The sequence below is a fragment of the Salvia splendens genome, chromosome 16 (assembly GCF_004379255.2).
Source record: "Salvia splendens isolate huo1 chromosome 16, SspV2, whole genome shotgun sequence".
NCBI classification, from domain to species: domain Eukaryota; kingdom Viridiplantae; phylum Streptophyta; class Magnoliopsida; order Lamiales; family Lamiaceae; genus Salvia; species Salvia splendens.
Window position 1 is genome coordinate 1,662,488 of NC_056047.1, and position 17,499 is coordinate 1,679,986.

Consider the following 17,499-nt stretch of genomic DNA (forward strand, 5'->3'; position numbering starts at 1 on the left):
TATTGGGGTGTTTTTTTTTTAATTTATTAAAATGGTTTGTGGGGGAATCTTTTGCAATTCAGAAAGATAATATTATTAATATCATCATGTAATTGTAAGACATTAACAACATCTATATTTGACATATTATTCACCTATCAATTATTGTTCTCTTTTGCACATATGTAAGACATTAACAACATCTATATTTGACATTATTTACTTATCAATTATTGTTCTCTTTTGCACATATGTAAGACATTAACAACATCTATATTTGACATTATTCACCTATCAATTATTGTTCTCTTTTTCACATTACAACTTTACACATCTTTAGTAACATAAAATCAACGTTGAATCGATCAGATCTATTTTTAAAAACAAAAGGTCTTATTTTTATATAAAGGAAAAATTAATTACAAAAGGTTTATTATATTATTTTTTACTAATTACTTTTACCATTATTTTCTGGTCTATATTTGGAAATAGTATATCGAAATTTGACTTAAGTTTGTAGATAGATAATAATAAATTTAACAGAAATATCAAAATAGCCATTTAGATTTAGACTAGTGCTAAATTTTGAGTTAGTGAAAAATTATTGTTAAAGTGACTAATTTTGTTTTATCTTTGTATCTGTTTATTATTTATAAACATCAAAATGATTGTTTTATATTTTTAGTATATCTAGATGCCAATTTCGTTAGTTGTGCATGTTTAAACTTCAAACAAAATTATAGCAAATTAGATTAAAACAAAATAATATCGCAAATAAACCTATGCCGGCCCCTCCAAAAAATATCGAATGAAAAAACTTTATAATTTATTAAAAAATTTGGCACCGACATTATGTGGGACATTAAATTAATATCAAGCTGTAATAATTTAGGTCTAAGTGACTTATTTCAGATTCACCATTCCATACACAAGAAATGTTAAAGCTATATTTGTAAACATCACCCTCATTTAGTATATACGTTAGTTTTTCATTTAATTTAAAAATGATTGTAAATGTAATTAATTCTACAAATTACATAAAAATTAAAGTTCGATTAATCTATTTTCACAACAACTTTAAATCATCAAGCTATATTTTTTTATTTTATAAAACTAATGATATTAATAAAAAAATTCTAAGATACTAGAATCCTAATAAATGAATCAAATGAGAAATTAAGTACTTACATAGATAATAGATTATATAACATGTGGGGTCATTGGATACTCTCACTACCCCACAAGAAATTAATGTCACTAATTAAATAAAATAAAAGAAAGTTGATCCTTTTTCCATATCCATCCCCCAAAATGTAACAGAAACATGTGCATGTATGGCCCTTTCAAAAGTTTGGTTGATGAATTGAACCAATATTTTACTATTTGAAAGCCATTTCAGATTTTTTTTAAAATTTATCCTTTTCTTTTACTAATCACTAAAATAAAAACACAAAATGGCATTTTGAGTATGAATGACCATAATTAGAATTACATTCTACTTTAGCAATAATTAATTTAAATTTTGCCTCTAAATTGAATGAGCTTTCAGTCTTCACTATGTCTGCTTCAAAACCATATCAAACTAAATCATTGGCATTTTAAGTAGTCATAATCACTAAATTAGGTTTGATTACTTTATTGAATTCCACCTCAGAAAAAGGGTGACTGTTTAATTAAATTAGATTGAAAATTTGCAGCATACTTTGACAAAAACAGGAGGCACTGTTGTCATGCTAGTGGTCTGTAACTGATTTAATGGAATGTTGAATTTTGCAGCTTAAATCCAAAAGAATTTAGGCCATTTTCTCCATTTATTCAAACAGCAAAGACTTCAAAGCCTCAACCAACACATTATTATTAATTTTTTATTTATGTTTTTTCCTGCAAGAATCATTTTTTTTTCCTTTTAATCTTCTTGGTTTCTGCAGCTTCTCTTTGATCCCCACCATCAGCCTTTAATCCCTTTTGCAAAAGTGATTTATGAAAGACTGTAATGTTATTTTCCCTTTTCTTGATCAGTTTATTTTTTTAGTGACCAAATTCAGGAAAAGAAGTGATACTATTTCACTACCAGCACTCAAGCTCTGTAATAGTAATTTTCTAGCTCTTGCAGAGAGTTAAAAAACTACCAAAAATAAGAAAAACACACATATAATATGATTTTTTTCCCCTATGTTTTGTCTGCATCAGTAGTACTATATGTGGGACTGAGGCCAAGGCAAATATATTCTGCTTTTTTGTGTAAAGATTGATTTTTTATTGAAATGGGAGGTGAATGATTGATGGTTCTTGACTTGGGAAGTCTGTATTTTTTCCTTCTTCTTGGGAGATATGGAGCTGCTGCAGTTGAGCTTTGTGATTCTCTGCACTTTCTTGTTTCAAGAATCTACAGGTGAAATGGGCTCTCTTTATTTAGCTGTATCAGAATTTAGATCCATGAAAAATTTCATTTTTTGGTGAAAATTATGCTAAATTGCCATTGATGTGTTAGAGAAGCCTATTCTTGATTGATCAAATGTTTCACCAAGAATCTTCTTTTTTCCTTGAACTTGTTAAACTGTTTGATAAATATGTTACATTAGTTTAATGTATACAGATTAATAAGTAAATAGATATAATCTTTTTTCCAACACATTTTAGCAGGTCTTGATTTCCCATCATCTAAATGGGCTCTTGATCTTAGTGTCTATGGAGGCAGCAACCGATTTCTAGTTCAACTAAACGGTACTCCACGGTTCACCTCTTCTCGTTTCTCGTTTGAGTCGCTGTTAGTTAATGAAATTTCTCAATGCAGTTCCTCATCCCAAAAGCCTTCATGCTCAACCACCTCTGCATAATCCATCAAGTAGAGGTTAGGAAATTAATACATTGTCAATTTCTGCTCTGAGAAAAAATATTGAAATCCTCCAGCAATGCAGATGCGCCTTCCGCGCCATCTCCCAGCATAGAATCCTCGAGTTCATTGCCAGTTTCATCTCATCACAAACACCATTTAAGGAAAAAAGTCCATCACATTTCCCTTGCACCTCACCAAGGTTAGAGCCTGGCTGCTCCAAGTGCCTGTCTTGTCTTTGATTCTTTAGGTTTTGATGATCGCTCGTTGTTTTCGTGCAGGGCCGACTGCATCTCCGGTAAGGTGGAGTTGGAAAGGGCCTCTTCCTTTGCCTGCATTTCCAACAATCATTTAAAAGGTCAGTTTCCACATCACACATCTTTCAATCTGAAAATGGTTCCTATTTATACTAAATCTTCGCCTTCGTCTACAAGGGTCATCCCATTCGCCTACTGTTTCTCCAACGAGCTCCCCTGCAGTGAGCAACGTGAAATCACTACCACCATTACCAAGTATGGCACTCCCACCTCCTCCTCCCAATAAAGGTACCTGTTTTTCTTGCTCAAATCTTCTCTTTCTCGAGAAAACAAGAAAAACGAGATGTATTTGTTATCGATCTTGTAGGATGTGTATCTGTCACGTGCACTGAGCCACTGACCTTCACACCACCCGGAGCAACGTGTGCCTGTGTTTGGCCTATTCAAGTCAGGCTCCAATTCAGCATCTCTCTGTATGCATTTTTCCCAATGGTGTCCGAGCTTGGTGAGCAAATCGCTGAGGCTGTCGCGTTGAATCAATCCCAAGTTCGTATAATGGGAGCAGACGCAGCAGATCCAGAGCTACAGAAAACAACTGTACTCATCAATTTGGTACCTTTATCTGAGGCGTTCACATCTGGTACCGCCTTCTCGATTTACAAAAAGTTCTGGAGCAAAGAGCTCTCCATCAACACTTCCACTTTTGGTGCTTATGATGTGCTCTATGTTCACTATCCAGGTACCATAAATGGTTCAAACACTGATCATTTTCTCTGTTTTGATGCATATTTGTGAGGTGAAATTTTGTGCAGGCCTACCTCCATCACCGCCAGCATGGCCATCTACCTCTGCTACAGTCGATGTGCAGCCTTATCCTCGTGGAACGGATGGAAATGGCCCAATAAAGCCTCTGGGAGTAGACGTGCCGAGGGGGAGGAAAAACAAGTCAGGCAAAAACATGATCATTGTAATTGTCCTGTCATCTGTAACAGCTTTTGTAGTGTGTATGGGATTTATGTTACTGATTCTATCAAAATGGCGCAACTGCGTTTTCCAACGCGGACAAAGTTATCAGCAAGAGCTAATACCACAGGATGGAAAGCAATCAGGTTTGGCTTCAGATAATGATGAATTGATCACATACTTTTTTGTTCTTTGATTGTCATGGATATGGATTGGCAGGTGGTGGCCAACTAATGCTGGCGTTGAGGAGCAGGCCGAGCTCAGCCTCAGTGTCGTTGAGCTCGAGCCTCATTGCATACACAGGGGCCTCTAAAGTCTTTAGCATTGAGGATTTGGAGAGGGCCACAGGTAACTTTGATGGTTCAAGAATTGTAGGGGAAGGAGGCTTTGGGCTTGTATACGGCGGCACTCTTGACGATGGCAGGAAAGTGGCTGTGAAAGTTCTCAAGAGGGACGACAAGCAAGGCGGCCGCGAGTTTCTTGCAGAAGTCGAGATGCTTGGCAGGCTCCACCACAGAAACTTGGTGAAGCTGATAGGCATATGCCCTGATGAACACTCTAGATACCTAGTCTACGAGCTAGTTCCCAACGGGAGCCTCGAGTCTCATTTACACGGTCAGTTCCGATTCAACATTGCAATGAATACTCAAAAGGCTGCATAAGTTTTGCCAAGACATATGGTGTTCTTGTTTTGTGCAGGGGTAGATAAGGAGATTGCTCCTCTTGATTGGGCAGCTAGGATGAAAATCGCCCTCGGTGCAGCAAGGGGTATGGCCTATTTGCACGAGGACTCGAGCCCACGTGTCATACACCGAGACTTCAAGTCGAGTAACATTTTGCTTGAGCATGACTACACACCCAAAGTCTCTGATTTTGGCTTGGCTAGATCAGCCATGGATGAAGCAAACAAGCATGTTTCAACTCATGTGATGGGAACTTTTGGGTAAGAATTTTTCCTCTGAAAAAACACTCAAGTCCATCTATATTGACAGCAAGAACTGCCTGATAAACTCACACCTCCTTGCTGCAGCTACTTAGCTCCGGAATACGCGATGACGGGCCATCTCCTTGTCAAGAGCGACGTCTACAGCTATGGCGTGGTTCTCCTCGAGCTCCTAACCGGGAGAAAGCCAGTCGATCTATCTCAGCCTGCAGGGCAGGAGAATCTAGTGGCTTGGGCCCGGCCTCTCCTTGCAACGAGCGAAGGCCTTGAAACGATCATCGATCCATCTCTAAAACCAGCTGTGAGGTTGGACAGTGTGGCCAGAGTTGCAGCCATAGCATCAATGTGTGTCCAGCCTGAGGTCTCCCATCGCCCCTTCATGGGGGAGGTGGTCCAGGCTCTGAAGCTCGTATGCAATGAGCTCGATGAAACGAAGGAGGTCGTGTCCAGAAGTGCCAGCCGAGATGACCTCTCCATTGAGGTGGATGACCAATGTGAGTTGAACGTAGGGGCAAAGGTGGAGCTGCCGGGTGTGGATTTGTCGAGCGCATCGGCTGCTGTTCGAGGCCGGGAATCGGAGTCTTTTAGGAGGCAGTTTAACTCTGCTCCTTTGAAGATGGAGAGGAAGAGGAGATTTTGGGAGAGGCTGAGGAGAGTGTCAAGAGGGAGCATGAGCGAGCATGAGTATTCATTGCAACCATAGCTTATAATGTTAAATGTTTATAATGGACAATAAATAAACAATCCATGGTCTAATCAAGGGTGATTAATCAATTGGGCAGTTACCGGTTAACCGATAATCGAATCGAATAAAATTGGTTATTAATTAACCGATAACCATTTTTTTATATTTTGAGTAACATTTACGAAAAAAGTTCAATCATTGGTCATAACCATTCAGGCCAACCCACGAGTTTCGAACTGCCATAAGTGAAGAAAAGATGTGGCGGATGATCCATAAAGACCTAACACAAAAGCAGCATCAAGAGAGTTGATACTGTCAATACAACACAGAGACTAAAACTCCACAAACATTCTTCACACATCATCAGCTACCTCTTAACACTACCAAAAACAATCAAGATTAAAAGAATTACAAATCCTCCACGTCCTTACACCCGAGCTGCTTCCCCTAGCCTCTCTCTCAAAATCTTCACCCCAACGTACCTGCATTCGCCCAAAGTTTATTAGACCATAACGTGTTAACACGAGAGGGGCGTAGGCGAACTTACCGTCCCAACATCATGACCGTTGCCTGAGGATTAGTCCCCGGGGAGTCAAAAAAGGTCGAGCCATCCACCACCCGGAGCCTGTCAACACCAAGGACCCGGTAGTCCGGACCCACCACCTTCCCCACGTGGCAGCCCCCGTGGTAGTGCCATATAGTGATGACCGTGTCCTTGCAGAACTGCTCGAGCGACTTGGTGTCGTTGGTGTGCCGGGGTATGAGGTTGACGTTGGCCTCGATGCTCATGTTGAGGAGCTTCTCCACCACGTCGTCGTCGAGCTGCGTGTAGTTGGAGAAGGGCTTCGACTTGAGGAGCTTTTCGACTATGCGGATGCCCTCCACACACCGGGCTAGGTCGTCCGGGTGGCTGAAGTAGTTGAAGGTGATGGAAGGGTTCTCGTCGACATTGGTGTTGGAGAGCTTCACCTCGCCTTGGGAGAGCGGCCGGGCGATCTTTTCCAGGATGAAGCCTCCTTGGAAGGCTTCGACCGGGAGGTTCCGCTTCCGGTTCTTGAAGCCGTGGATCGCTGCGTGCGTCCGCTGCTTCGGGGGGATGGTGGAGAGCTGCCCTATCTGTTTTGTACAACAAACAGAGGACCTTAATGAATCCACAAATTGGAAACATGGCAATTTTCTACTAACTCATTTCACTTATATTTTATCATAAAACTAATTTATAAAAGTATAACTCACGTTCCCCTAACATTTAGTCATGGACAGAAGGTGAACAATTTCGTTTTTCTAAATAGGGACTAACCTCAGCAGAAGCAAGGCCATGGTCACAATGGATGCTACTTTTGTTCTGCCCAAAGCCACTGCTAGCTTCAATGTAGACTCCGGCCTTGGTGATTCCGACGGTTTGGATGAGGGACTGCTTCACGGGCGTCTTGCTCGGGACGAAGATCGTGTTCATCGGGTTGTCCGACATGTTCTTCCCCACGAACCGGTTGTCAAGCACCACCGGGATGTTGAACTTCTCGAGATCAGCCTTCGGCCCAATCCCGCTCAACAGCAGCAAGTGAGGGCTCCCGATTGCACCCGAGGACACGATGATCTCGCTCCTCGACCTCTTCGACAGCACCGCCCTATGCGTCTTCCCGTTCTCGTCCTTGAAGATCACTCCAACTGCCTTAGGCCTTTTCCCTGCCACTCACAAGTGTTAGATTGGCAATATCTGGATCAGGGGGCCAACAAGATAAATTCATCTAAGAATGTCGAATTTACCCGTTGTGTCGAACTCGATCCTCTGGACCGTAGCACGAACCAGGACATGGAGGTTATTGGGATTGGCGGAGGCGAGAAGCTCGGCAGCAGTGTGGCGGCGGCCGAAGCGGTCGAAGATGGTTCCTCCAACCTTGGTGCCAAACAAGTGATCATAGGTGAAGCCATTGAAAGGTGCGACCCCAACTTCTAAGAGGCTGTCTCTTATGGCTCGCTGCCAAGGCCCAAAATCAGGCCGATGGACGATCTGATTCTCGACCCAAGGGTAGGACTCATTCACGAGCTCAGCATCCCACCCTGCTTTCTCAATCTCACTGCACCACATCAATGGTGAAAACCATCAAATTGAGTAAAAAACTGAGATTCTTTAACATGATCTTTTTCATGATCTATATATTGTTATAACTAAGTTTAGATTACATTTCACAAAAAAAAAAGAACATTTTTTCATTATAGGTAACAACTAAAAGAAAAAAAGAAAAAAAAAAGTTATTTCATGATGATAGTTCGTAGTAGTTAAGTTGCTATAAATGTGATTCAATTTTCAGCCTTCTTTAGTGGTTATACTCCCATGTGACAATCTCTTCCTAAGTTTAATAAAAAAGTAATTGGAACAAACGCAACAATTTATTGAAAACAACAACAAAAACACACACATGTTATTTTTCACTTGTGTGGAGAGAAAATATTTGTCATAAATTCTTTATACGGAAGAACTACTCACTTAATAGTCCCACATGGAGTGCTTGATTCATTTGACATATTTCGATAAGACTATATAAAGTTGAAATATTAAATTATATTTATGAAAATAAAATAGTACTAGAAAATGAAGATCACTAAAACCGGTCGACTAGTAGACTAACCGATTTCATCAGTACTAGTTCCGGTTTTAATTTTGGAGCCATTTTTAAATCGGTTCAGTTATTAACCGAATCGACCGATTAACTAGCCCTAAATATGGTCAACCACGATTAGGACATGTCATAATTTGATAGTGATATAATAAAACAATAAATTTAATACTACATAGTATGCCATAATATGATCAAATAGAGTTGCTCGATCATAAATGCATCAAATCCTAAGTAGGTTTTGAGTAATGACACAAACCTAACACTCTCTCCATATGTGTGGAGTTGGTGGGTGCGACAATAACTCCTCACATGGAGCAAATTAGGCCACAAAATTTAGTGGTTTAAATTTATTGTTTTTTTCTTATCTCTCGTTTTCATTAAAATCGATTAAAAATACACTCGCACTATCCATTTTTGGGTATTTGGCTTTTCACTTTTAAAGAAATAATCACCATTTATGGGTTGATCAATAATTAGTAAATGCTTTACTAGAAATTGACCTACTACTTTTATACACTAGTAGTATGTTCCACTCTTTTTCATGAGTTTGAATTGATCACCAACTATAGAATGTCATTAAGCAAATACACACACTATGTGTGTAGGTATCCACTTAAACCAAATGTAGTTTTCATTCACTTTTGTTATATAGTAAGCAACTATTGTAAACGATTTTGACCTAAAAATATTATTAGTTGTTTATAAAATCACATGAATATGTCATTTTAATTTGTAAGTATCTTTCGAAATTTAAATGACAAATCATGAAAATTTAAAATTTCTGTCATGTAACAAATTTATTTTATTTTTTAGTTTCTTAGACTCAAAATAACATCGTTTAGCCGCTTAAATCATCACTTTAATACATGTTTATGCCACTATTCATCGATATTACTAAAACTTTACACGTGTGAATCAGTTTACCTCGCAATTGCTGGAAAAAACATTGTAGGACAACTAAGAATTTCTGAAATTTTGTAATTTGTCATTCAAATTTTAAAATCAACGAAACAAACTAGAATATTCTCTCAAATATTCGAGAGTTTCTATCTTTGTTACTCTCTATTTTATAATAATAATAACAATAATAACACTTGTTTAACTAGAACCTATAATGTCCCACTTGAATAAAGTCATATGTTGTCCTACACTATTAAGAAAAGTTAAAAAAAAGCACACAAAAAACAAAATAAATCAATACTACCAAAAAAGAAGATTTTGGGGGAAGAGGGAGTTGTACCTTGCGCTTGCCCGGGTGTAAAATCCAGCATTGATGCAAGTCCCACCGCCCAAAACCCTAGCCCTAGCATTGAACACCCCATCGGTGGAGATGAACATCTGCGACGCCGATTTCTCCGAGATGTCGGCCAGAGTGATGTGGAAATTCTGCATAAACGACACATTCGAGTTCGCGAACGGCGTCCCCCCTCTCTCCAGCAGCAGAACGGAATAATTCCGCGACAGCGTGGCGGCGAGGGGGCACCCCGCCGTGCCGCCGCCCACTATGATGTAGTCGTACGCGGCGGCGGGGTTCACCCACGCGGATGAGGACGGCACCGATGAGAACGAGCTGGCTGGCTTGATGAAGGGGTATCGGTATTGTGCTGGATGTTCATATTGAGCACCTGCAATTGCAGAATTTGTGATGAGAAGAAATTGGGGGAAGTTAGGGCAATCTAGGGGAAATTGGGGGAAGGAAATGATTGAGGGAAAGGGTGTTGGGAAATGCAGAAAATAGCTGATTTTGTTTTTTTCCTCCCTTTTTCTTGGCTTTGGATTTTGTTTGGAGAAAAAAGACTTCTTGTTGATGTGTGTGAAAAAGTTTCAATCTTTTTTATTAGAATGAATGAATTCAAATTTGTTTCTACTTCCTACATTCTTGCTCTTTTTCTATGTGTGTGTGTGTGTGTGTGTGTGAGAGAGAGAGAGAGAGAGAGAGAGAGAGAGAGAGAGATGAGGGAGAGAGTGTGAAGAAGATGAGGTAATTTAGTCCCTGATTTATTTGATGCAAACACAATAAGACCTCTAAAAAACACATCTAAAAATAAAACCCATTGTATTCCTAAAAATGTTAGATTTTCAAAGTATTCAAAGAGGCATAAACTAAAATCCCAAACAAGCAATTAGCAAAGAAATCCCACCTCCAAATCAAGAAAATCACACACAATGGAAGTGACAGTGTGTGTGTGTTTGATGTGCTAATTTAGTTGATGCAAAAACACAAAACAAAACCAATGTATTCATAAAAATGTTAAATTTCTGAAGATTCAAACATGCATAAACTAAAAATCCCAAACAAGGGCAATTTCAAAGAAATCCCACCTTAAAATCAAGAAAATAATACACAATGGAAGTGATAGTGTTTCAAATATCCAAAGAGGCAATATCAAAGAAACCCCACCTCCAAATCACACACAATGGAAGTGCCAGTGTGTGTGTTTGTGCAAGACAAGAGAAGGGAGAAGAGAAAGAAACCTTGGGAGAGAGAGAGCTGAGTAGTGATCCAAACAAGTGAACACCAGTAAACAACTGCACAACCAACCAAAGCCATAGTAATATAAAAAAAACACCCACAACACACACTAATTTCCTTCCAAAAACAAAGAATTCAATTCATATTCCACAATACACCCTTGACAAATTTCTTGACCTATGTGGCTATCACTGGTTGGCCATCCACTCTGCGTTTAAATCTCTCTCTATATATATATTATGCACAAACTTTCTGCAGAGAGAGAGAGAGAGAAGAGAGAGAGATGATTAAACTAAGGAAGGGGTATTGATGCATGCATTTATCAGAAAGGGTAAGTAAACTTATATATAAGTTAAAGAGTAATTAATTAGGACAATTATTTATTTTGGTGGGGATTATTTATAAACAGATGAAACAACAGAAGATGAAGAACAATGATGCATCTTTTCTTTGAATGTTACACAGAATTAATCCAACTGGGAAATTAAAAAAAAATGGGGCATTAATGGAGAAATGAATGGCACGGTTGGAGAAGCCATCAATGCATGCTGCCTTTTGGATTTATGAAATAGAATTTTAAATTTTTTTTATTATACTTTTCTTTTTTGATTGATTATTGTGTGTAATTTGACAGCTCAACAAAAGAAAATCCTGGCTGCACTTGGAATTCTTACAAATGTATGTGGTGATCTTAGGTGACATTTAATTCAAGCCACTCAATTGTGTCGATGTTTTGTGAGAGAGGGAGAGAGAAATTTGAATAATACTATGCTGTCATGTGATTAAATTGAACACTGGAAAAATATTTTCTTGGTTTGCACTTTGCAGTTATATGTCTTTATTTCTAGTCCTTGTGAAAATGGAATTTTCAAGGCCAATTGTGTTCATTAAAAAAAGTCATTCTTTTTAATTCTACAATTTTCTATTCAATTCGTGGTATGGATATTTCATCGATTTTAATTAAAATAATGTAGTTTTATAAAAAAAATTAAATAAGTTACTTCATTTATTTTTAAGTAAGTGTCATATTTAGATTTTTCTTGTTTTTTAATAAATGTCTCGTTTAAAAAATTTAGAGTATAATTACAACATTCTTTTCAATTTTCCCTATTCCATACTTTTTGGAATTTCGCAATTAGTTGAATATACACATTTATTATAAAGTTACATTTTTTCTATTTTTTAAGTAATATGTATAATTCCTAGATTAGTAGTATTTTTATTTTCTTGCGTATGAGGAAACACGTGTACCTCCTATTTTTTTTTTTAAATGCCACACATATTTATAATCGAATCCATCACCTTTGAACTTGATCACCAATTCACCCATAATAACATTAATTGATTTTAGGTCAAAATAGTAGTTTTATATATCAGAATCCAGCTAAACAAAATAAACCAGCTTCCAAATAGTATTAAAGGATCTATTCTCGTATTAAATTACGGTACCTCACCAAAATAAAGCAAGAGTGACCTATAGTATTAGCTTATAGATCAATGTACTAGCTACTCAATTATCATATAATAATAGCAAATGTAGGTATGGACTTATAAAAATTGTTGAATCGGTAAATTAAAAATTTAATAATTCGGTTGAGGATTAGTGAGATTTTCCCTTTCAAGAAAAAAAAAAGAAATACTACAAATAATTGTACTTGCAACACAAAATCTAGAGAGCCAACTACACCCCTTTTAAAATATTGTAATTATTTCCTAATCATTTTTAGATCCATTGATTTCTTGCCTCCAACTAATTTAATTTCAACAAAGAAGAGAATACATTTTTCTTTTTCTTTGTAAAAAAGCTAATTAAGGTTTGTTAATGTTGACTAAGTGGACGATCATGATTTTCACGCTGATCATTTTTTTATAAATTTAGAGAAAATTTTGTTATTTTTTTATATCCTCTATATAAATTACAACAATATTTTATGGTTCTATGTGATAATGTTTATTAATTATATAATAATATTAATTATTAATGTGTCTGGACCTCTCCAGTTGTCCATAAATGAATATTTTTAGACTTGATACTAATTAAATAGGTTCCCATCACTAATATTCCAGTAGAATCACGAAAGACAGCAACTCTTCCAATTTGAAGATATGAAAACAGCTCAATTTGGATGAATTCAAATTAAATAATTCATCAGTAAATAACAGCATTTAATAAATTTGAAACCATATTATAATGTTAGCAATATGGTGCCTCACTGCCTCATCCTATTAAACGTACCTCTTTGTTATTTTAATACATAAAATTGGGTAAATTTTCTATGAATACATAGGTCGAGCACATAGATCCACGTTCAACCACTGATATATCTATAAATTAGCCAATTAGGTAGGATAGGGCAAATATGGGAACAAAATTATACTAAGTGCTGTGTTAAATTATAGTAGGTTTCTATTAATTAGTGTGAGTGAGTGAGTGAGTGAGTGAAAATCAAGTTTAATTCTTTACTCACAAAAATAGAAGAAAATGATGTTGGGAATGTTTCCAATTAGAGCACCCGCAACGCGTCGCGCGGGTGTCTCGTATCTCGTCCCTCCGAGACGAGACGACAGCGAGACGCGTTGCAGTGTCCCGTCTCGTTTCGGTCTCGCAGAGACGCCCGTCCCACCGAGACAACTGGTGCGCCAGCTCACCACGCGCCCGCGCGACGTGGTGCTCCAGCGCTAGGCGTGACGCTCACTCGCCGGCCCATGAGTGAGCTTCGTCACACTAACGCAATAAACCATTTTTTAAAATTTGAATTTAATAAAAAAAATAAAAATTGAAACGGTAATGTTACCGTTTTCGGCCATTTTTTTTCTTTTTTACTCTATAAATACTCATATTTCATCCTCATTATACACACAAACAAACATCTATTCTTTCCAAATCATCTCCATTTCCTCTCCAATTTTCATCACAAAATGTCCGGCGACGGAAACTCTGGCGGCTCCGGCGGGTTTGACATCAACGCGTTTGGCGACTAGGGGGCATGTACAATGTCTTGGGTGGTTCCGGTTCCGGTTCGTCGACCCCGGGCACCCAAGGCTCGTCGACGCCGGCGGGGTACCAACCACCCCATTTTGATGTGGATGCATACGCTCGTCCCTCCACCCCGAGGTATTCGCAGGGATTATCCCAAATTAGGGAGGATTATCCGGATGAACCCAATCCGGAAGGAGGACGAGGCGATGGAAGCTCCAGGGCATTCGATGCCGTGGAGGAAGAGGAGGAGGCGGCCGAGGAGGAGGAGGATGTAGGCCGTCATCCGTACAGCCACAAGGACACAATGGCTCTGTACAACGCCTGGATCAGCGTCTCGTACGATCACATCATCGGGAATAAACAATCCCGGAAGTGCTTTTGGGAAAACGTCACCGACTCCTACAACGAGATTAAGCCGAAGGGGTCCCGTCGCCGCACATTGAAGATGCTCCGAAGTCATTTTGACCGAGTCGACAGAGAGGTCAAAAAATTCTGCGGCATCTACAATAATGAAGCGGCTCATTACCAAAGCGGAGCCACTGGAGCCGACATTCTGAGATCGGCTTTGCGAGTCTATTTCGACGACAATGGCAAAGAATTCAAACATGTCAATGTTTGGGAGGCCGTCAAAGACGTCAAAAGGTGGGCCGGTGGTGTCCAGTCCAGCACGGGCTCGACCTCGAAACGCACGAAGCACACGGCGGGTGACCAATACTCGTCTAGTGAGGGCGGTTCAGGCAGCGCCGCACAAGAGGTTGCCTTGCAGGAGGTTGAGGGCACGATAGACGATGCATGGGGTCCTCCCGTGGGCGCCGTCGGCCGCAAGAGAACAAGGCGGCGAAGGCGGCTAGAGGGAGGAGGGGCCGAGACGAATCAAGCCAGTCGGGTTCCCAAGGGCCGCCTGCCCAATATCAAGCCCATCATGCCAGCATTGTGTATCTGGCAGGACAACTTGGTATTCCGCCTCCATTCGGTGCACCGCCACCGCCTTCGGGTGATGATTCGCCGACAGAGTAGTTTTTATATTTTATATAAATTTGTATTTTAAATTATGTCTTTTTTTATTTATTTTGCCACGAATTTAATTATGTATTTTTTTTAGGATTTTAAGTTGTAATTTTATTTTATTTAATAAAGTGTGTTTTTATTAATTGAATTTGTTGGAAATAAAAATAAAAAATGAAATTGAATGAATAATTGATGGATGAGATGATTAAGAGACAGATAAGAGATGGAGGGTTGCAGGTGTTGTCTTTTAGTTAATAGATGGAGTGAAAAGTACAGTGGGCCTCATGAATAGTTAAGAGATGAGACGGTTAAGAAACGGATAAGAGACAACATCGGAGATAACCTCAATGTGTGGAGCCTTCCAATTTAATTTATGGTTAGTAATGAATCTTCGGAATGTCACAGATGGGAATACCACCAATTTATATTCGACTAATTTGGTTCACAAAATGGGTCATGGTTACTAATAAAATTAAGAGCGTGCTATTCGATCATGACGTCACTTGCCATTATTCAAAAATAAAAATCATCCATTTATAAGTAGTTTAACAAAATATCCACTTTAAACAAAAATACAAATTTTCTTGTAACTATTATGTAGGATTTTATTTGAATCAAATTATATTTGAGTATTAAATATTATTAATTCAATTTTACTTTTTTTGTTAATTTTTATTGCCATTCATAATATGACTACATGGATTTATTGTTAATTCAATTGCAAGAGATATAAAATATGGTATTACAATATTATAATTTGCACACGTGTGTATAATCTACTTATAAGGGCATCCATCGTCCGCCTGATACGAGTCTTTAGTTGTTTAATTTGTTGAGATATTTAGTTGTTAAGGATGTCGATCCTCAATGTTCGAATTCCACACACAATCAAGAAACGATTGCCGTCGTTGTCGAGTGCCCAAGCGTTTGGGTCGGCGACGTGAACTGTGTTGGGGGGCTGAGCGCGAGAACAGTCTCGTCGGCAGCCTTAGGAGATGTTTCTTGTTTGCTAATCAATTGTGCCAAAGTAATGATAATTTCATAGATTGATTGACTAAATATTATGGAAGATTCCACACATATTTATAATATGTGTGGATACAAAAAAGATATGACAATCCCTAAAATATCTCAACAAATTAAACAACTAAAGACTCGTATCACCGCCACTGTAGCCATGCGGAAGATGGCACATCCATCGTCCCCAGACGATAGGGCTTCGACCACGCATCGTCCGCGGTATCGTCCGCCCCACTGCGGGTCACGCGGACGATGCAACGCGTTTTTTTTTTTTTTTAAATTCTTCAAAATTTATTATATATATACACCCCAACTTCACTCTTCCATTCTCTCCACTCTTCCATACACTAAAAATGAATCCCGGTGATTATCCAAGTTCGAATAGTCTGATGTTAAGTGGTGGTGCACGGTGGCCGGGTACAGACCCTGATGAATACCGACACTTTGACTCTAATACCCAGTACGATCCCGATTTCAGTACGGATTCGTACGGGCTGTCATACATGGAACCGTCTCCCACTCGCGCCCACGCCCACGCCCCACCCCGCCGCCGGTGCCTCGAGCTCCGCCACCAAGAAGAAGCGGAACAGGCAAAGGGCCCAGAAGTTGCCGCCTCCGGAAAAGAATGAAGAGTTCGCCCCAGGGAGAACGAACTACAACCCGGATGAAACCATCGTCTTGGTTAGGTGTTGGATTGATATTTCGGAGGGCCCGGTGTTTGCCAACAACCAAAAGCAAATCGCGTACTGGGAGCGCATCGCTGATCGCTACAACGAGGCCAAGCCGGCGGCCGCCTACAAGCGCCATAGGGAGCAGCTTCGCAAGCACTGGGATCAGGTGAATGAGCAGGTCAATTTGTTCTCGGCGGAGTACGAGAAGTGCTTGAGGGAGCAGGGCAGCGACGAGAGTTTGACTGATGTACGCGATAAAGCGCTTGCGTCGTACATTTCATTGTACGGCGATTTCAAACATTACAACTCCTGACTCCTCTTGAAGGATAAGCAGAAGTTTCAAGGATGGATTATGCCCCTATCGGCTACGGCGAAGAGGACGAAGAACACCGCCGCCAGTGATTATACGAGCAACGACAGCAGCGCACCTCCGATTGACCTCAACCAGCCGATGTACGAGGATGAGAGTTCTGGCACACCGATGTCCTCCCGGCGTCCCATTTGCGTCACGGCTGCCAAGAACAAGGGCAAGGCGAAGGCGACATCCTCACAGGCCGCGGCCCCGGACCCGACCCTGACTTCGGCTGCGGGACATGCCTACTCGGAGTTGGTGGCGGCCGCCAACCGGAGGACGTTGTTGGACACGCACCACGCCCTCATGCAGTGCGAGGACCCGGGCAAAGCCGAATACCTCAAGTGGATGATCGATGATATGCGCCGCAAGCTGGGAATGAAGGATTAGTAATGTAGGATTTAGTGAACTTGTTTTTTATTTCTAACTCTTGTAATTTTTTTTAATTAGTAATGTAGGATTTGTCTTAATCGTAGTGTTTTTTTTTTATAATTTTGCATGACATATTTGAAAATATAAAAAATTAATTAACAAAATAGTAGTGAAAACTATAGGCCAGACTTTAGGGCATCCCAATGCAGGTGGAAGGGTAGGAGGATAGAATGCTGATGTGGGAGCATAGGGAGCCCTATAGGGTGGACTTTAGGGCGCCCCATTGTGGATGCTCTTAGTACTCTCGTACTAAGATTTGAAGATCACACTTGCACATCTGGT

The 17,499-nt window shown here is 39.6% G+C and overlaps 2 protein-coding genes across 4 annotated transcripts; one reads left to right on the top strand and one right to left on the bottom strand.

Annotated features, from left to right (window-relative positions):
• The first annotated feature begins 1,777 nt into the window (after nt 1–1,777).
• On the top strand, nt 1,778–5,749 carry LOC121771330 (receptor-like serine/threonine-protein kinase ALE2). 3 transcript variants are annotated; one of them, XM_042168113.1, is made up of 11 exons: nt 1,778–2,371; nt 2,620–2,703; nt 2,774–2,830; nt 2,890–3,014; nt 3,094–3,170; nt 3,247–3,357; nt 3,437–3,808; nt 3,882–4,178; nt 4,252–4,647; nt 4,732–4,975; nt 5,063–5,749. In XM_042168113.1, the coding sequence occupies exons 3-11, from the start codon at nt 2,795–2,797 to the stop codon at nt 5,676–5,678; spliced, it is 2,274 nt and encodes a 757-aa protein (XP_042024047.1). In that variant the 5' UTR covers nt 1,778–2,371; nt 2,620–2,703; nt 2,774–2,794; the 3' UTR covers nt 5,679–5,749. The 3 variants fall into 3 exon arrangements, with proteins under 3 accessions (XP_042024047.1, XP_042024046.1, XP_042024048.1); XM_042168112.1 differs by having other exon boundaries at nt 2,623–2,703; XM_042168114.1 differs by having other exon boundaries at nt 2,623–2,703; nt 2,898–3,014.
• A 157-nt stretch (nt 5,750–5,906) lies between these two features.
• LOC121771331 (protein HOTHEAD-like) lies at nt 5,907–11,166 on the bottom strand. The gene is made up of 6 exons (XM_042168115.1): nt 10,757–11,166; nt 9,522–9,906; nt 7,428–7,738; nt 6,961–7,346; nt 6,208–6,776; nt 5,907–6,142 (listed from the first exon to the last, which is right to left on the bottom strand). The coding sequence occupies exons 1-6, from the start codon at nt 10,830–10,832 to the stop codon at nt 6,088–6,090; spliced, it is 1,782 nt and encodes a 593-aa protein (XP_042024049.1). The 5' UTR covers nt 10,833–11,166; the 3' UTR covers nt 5,907–6,087.
• Between the last annotated feature and the right edge of the window lie 6,333 nt (nt 11,167–17,499).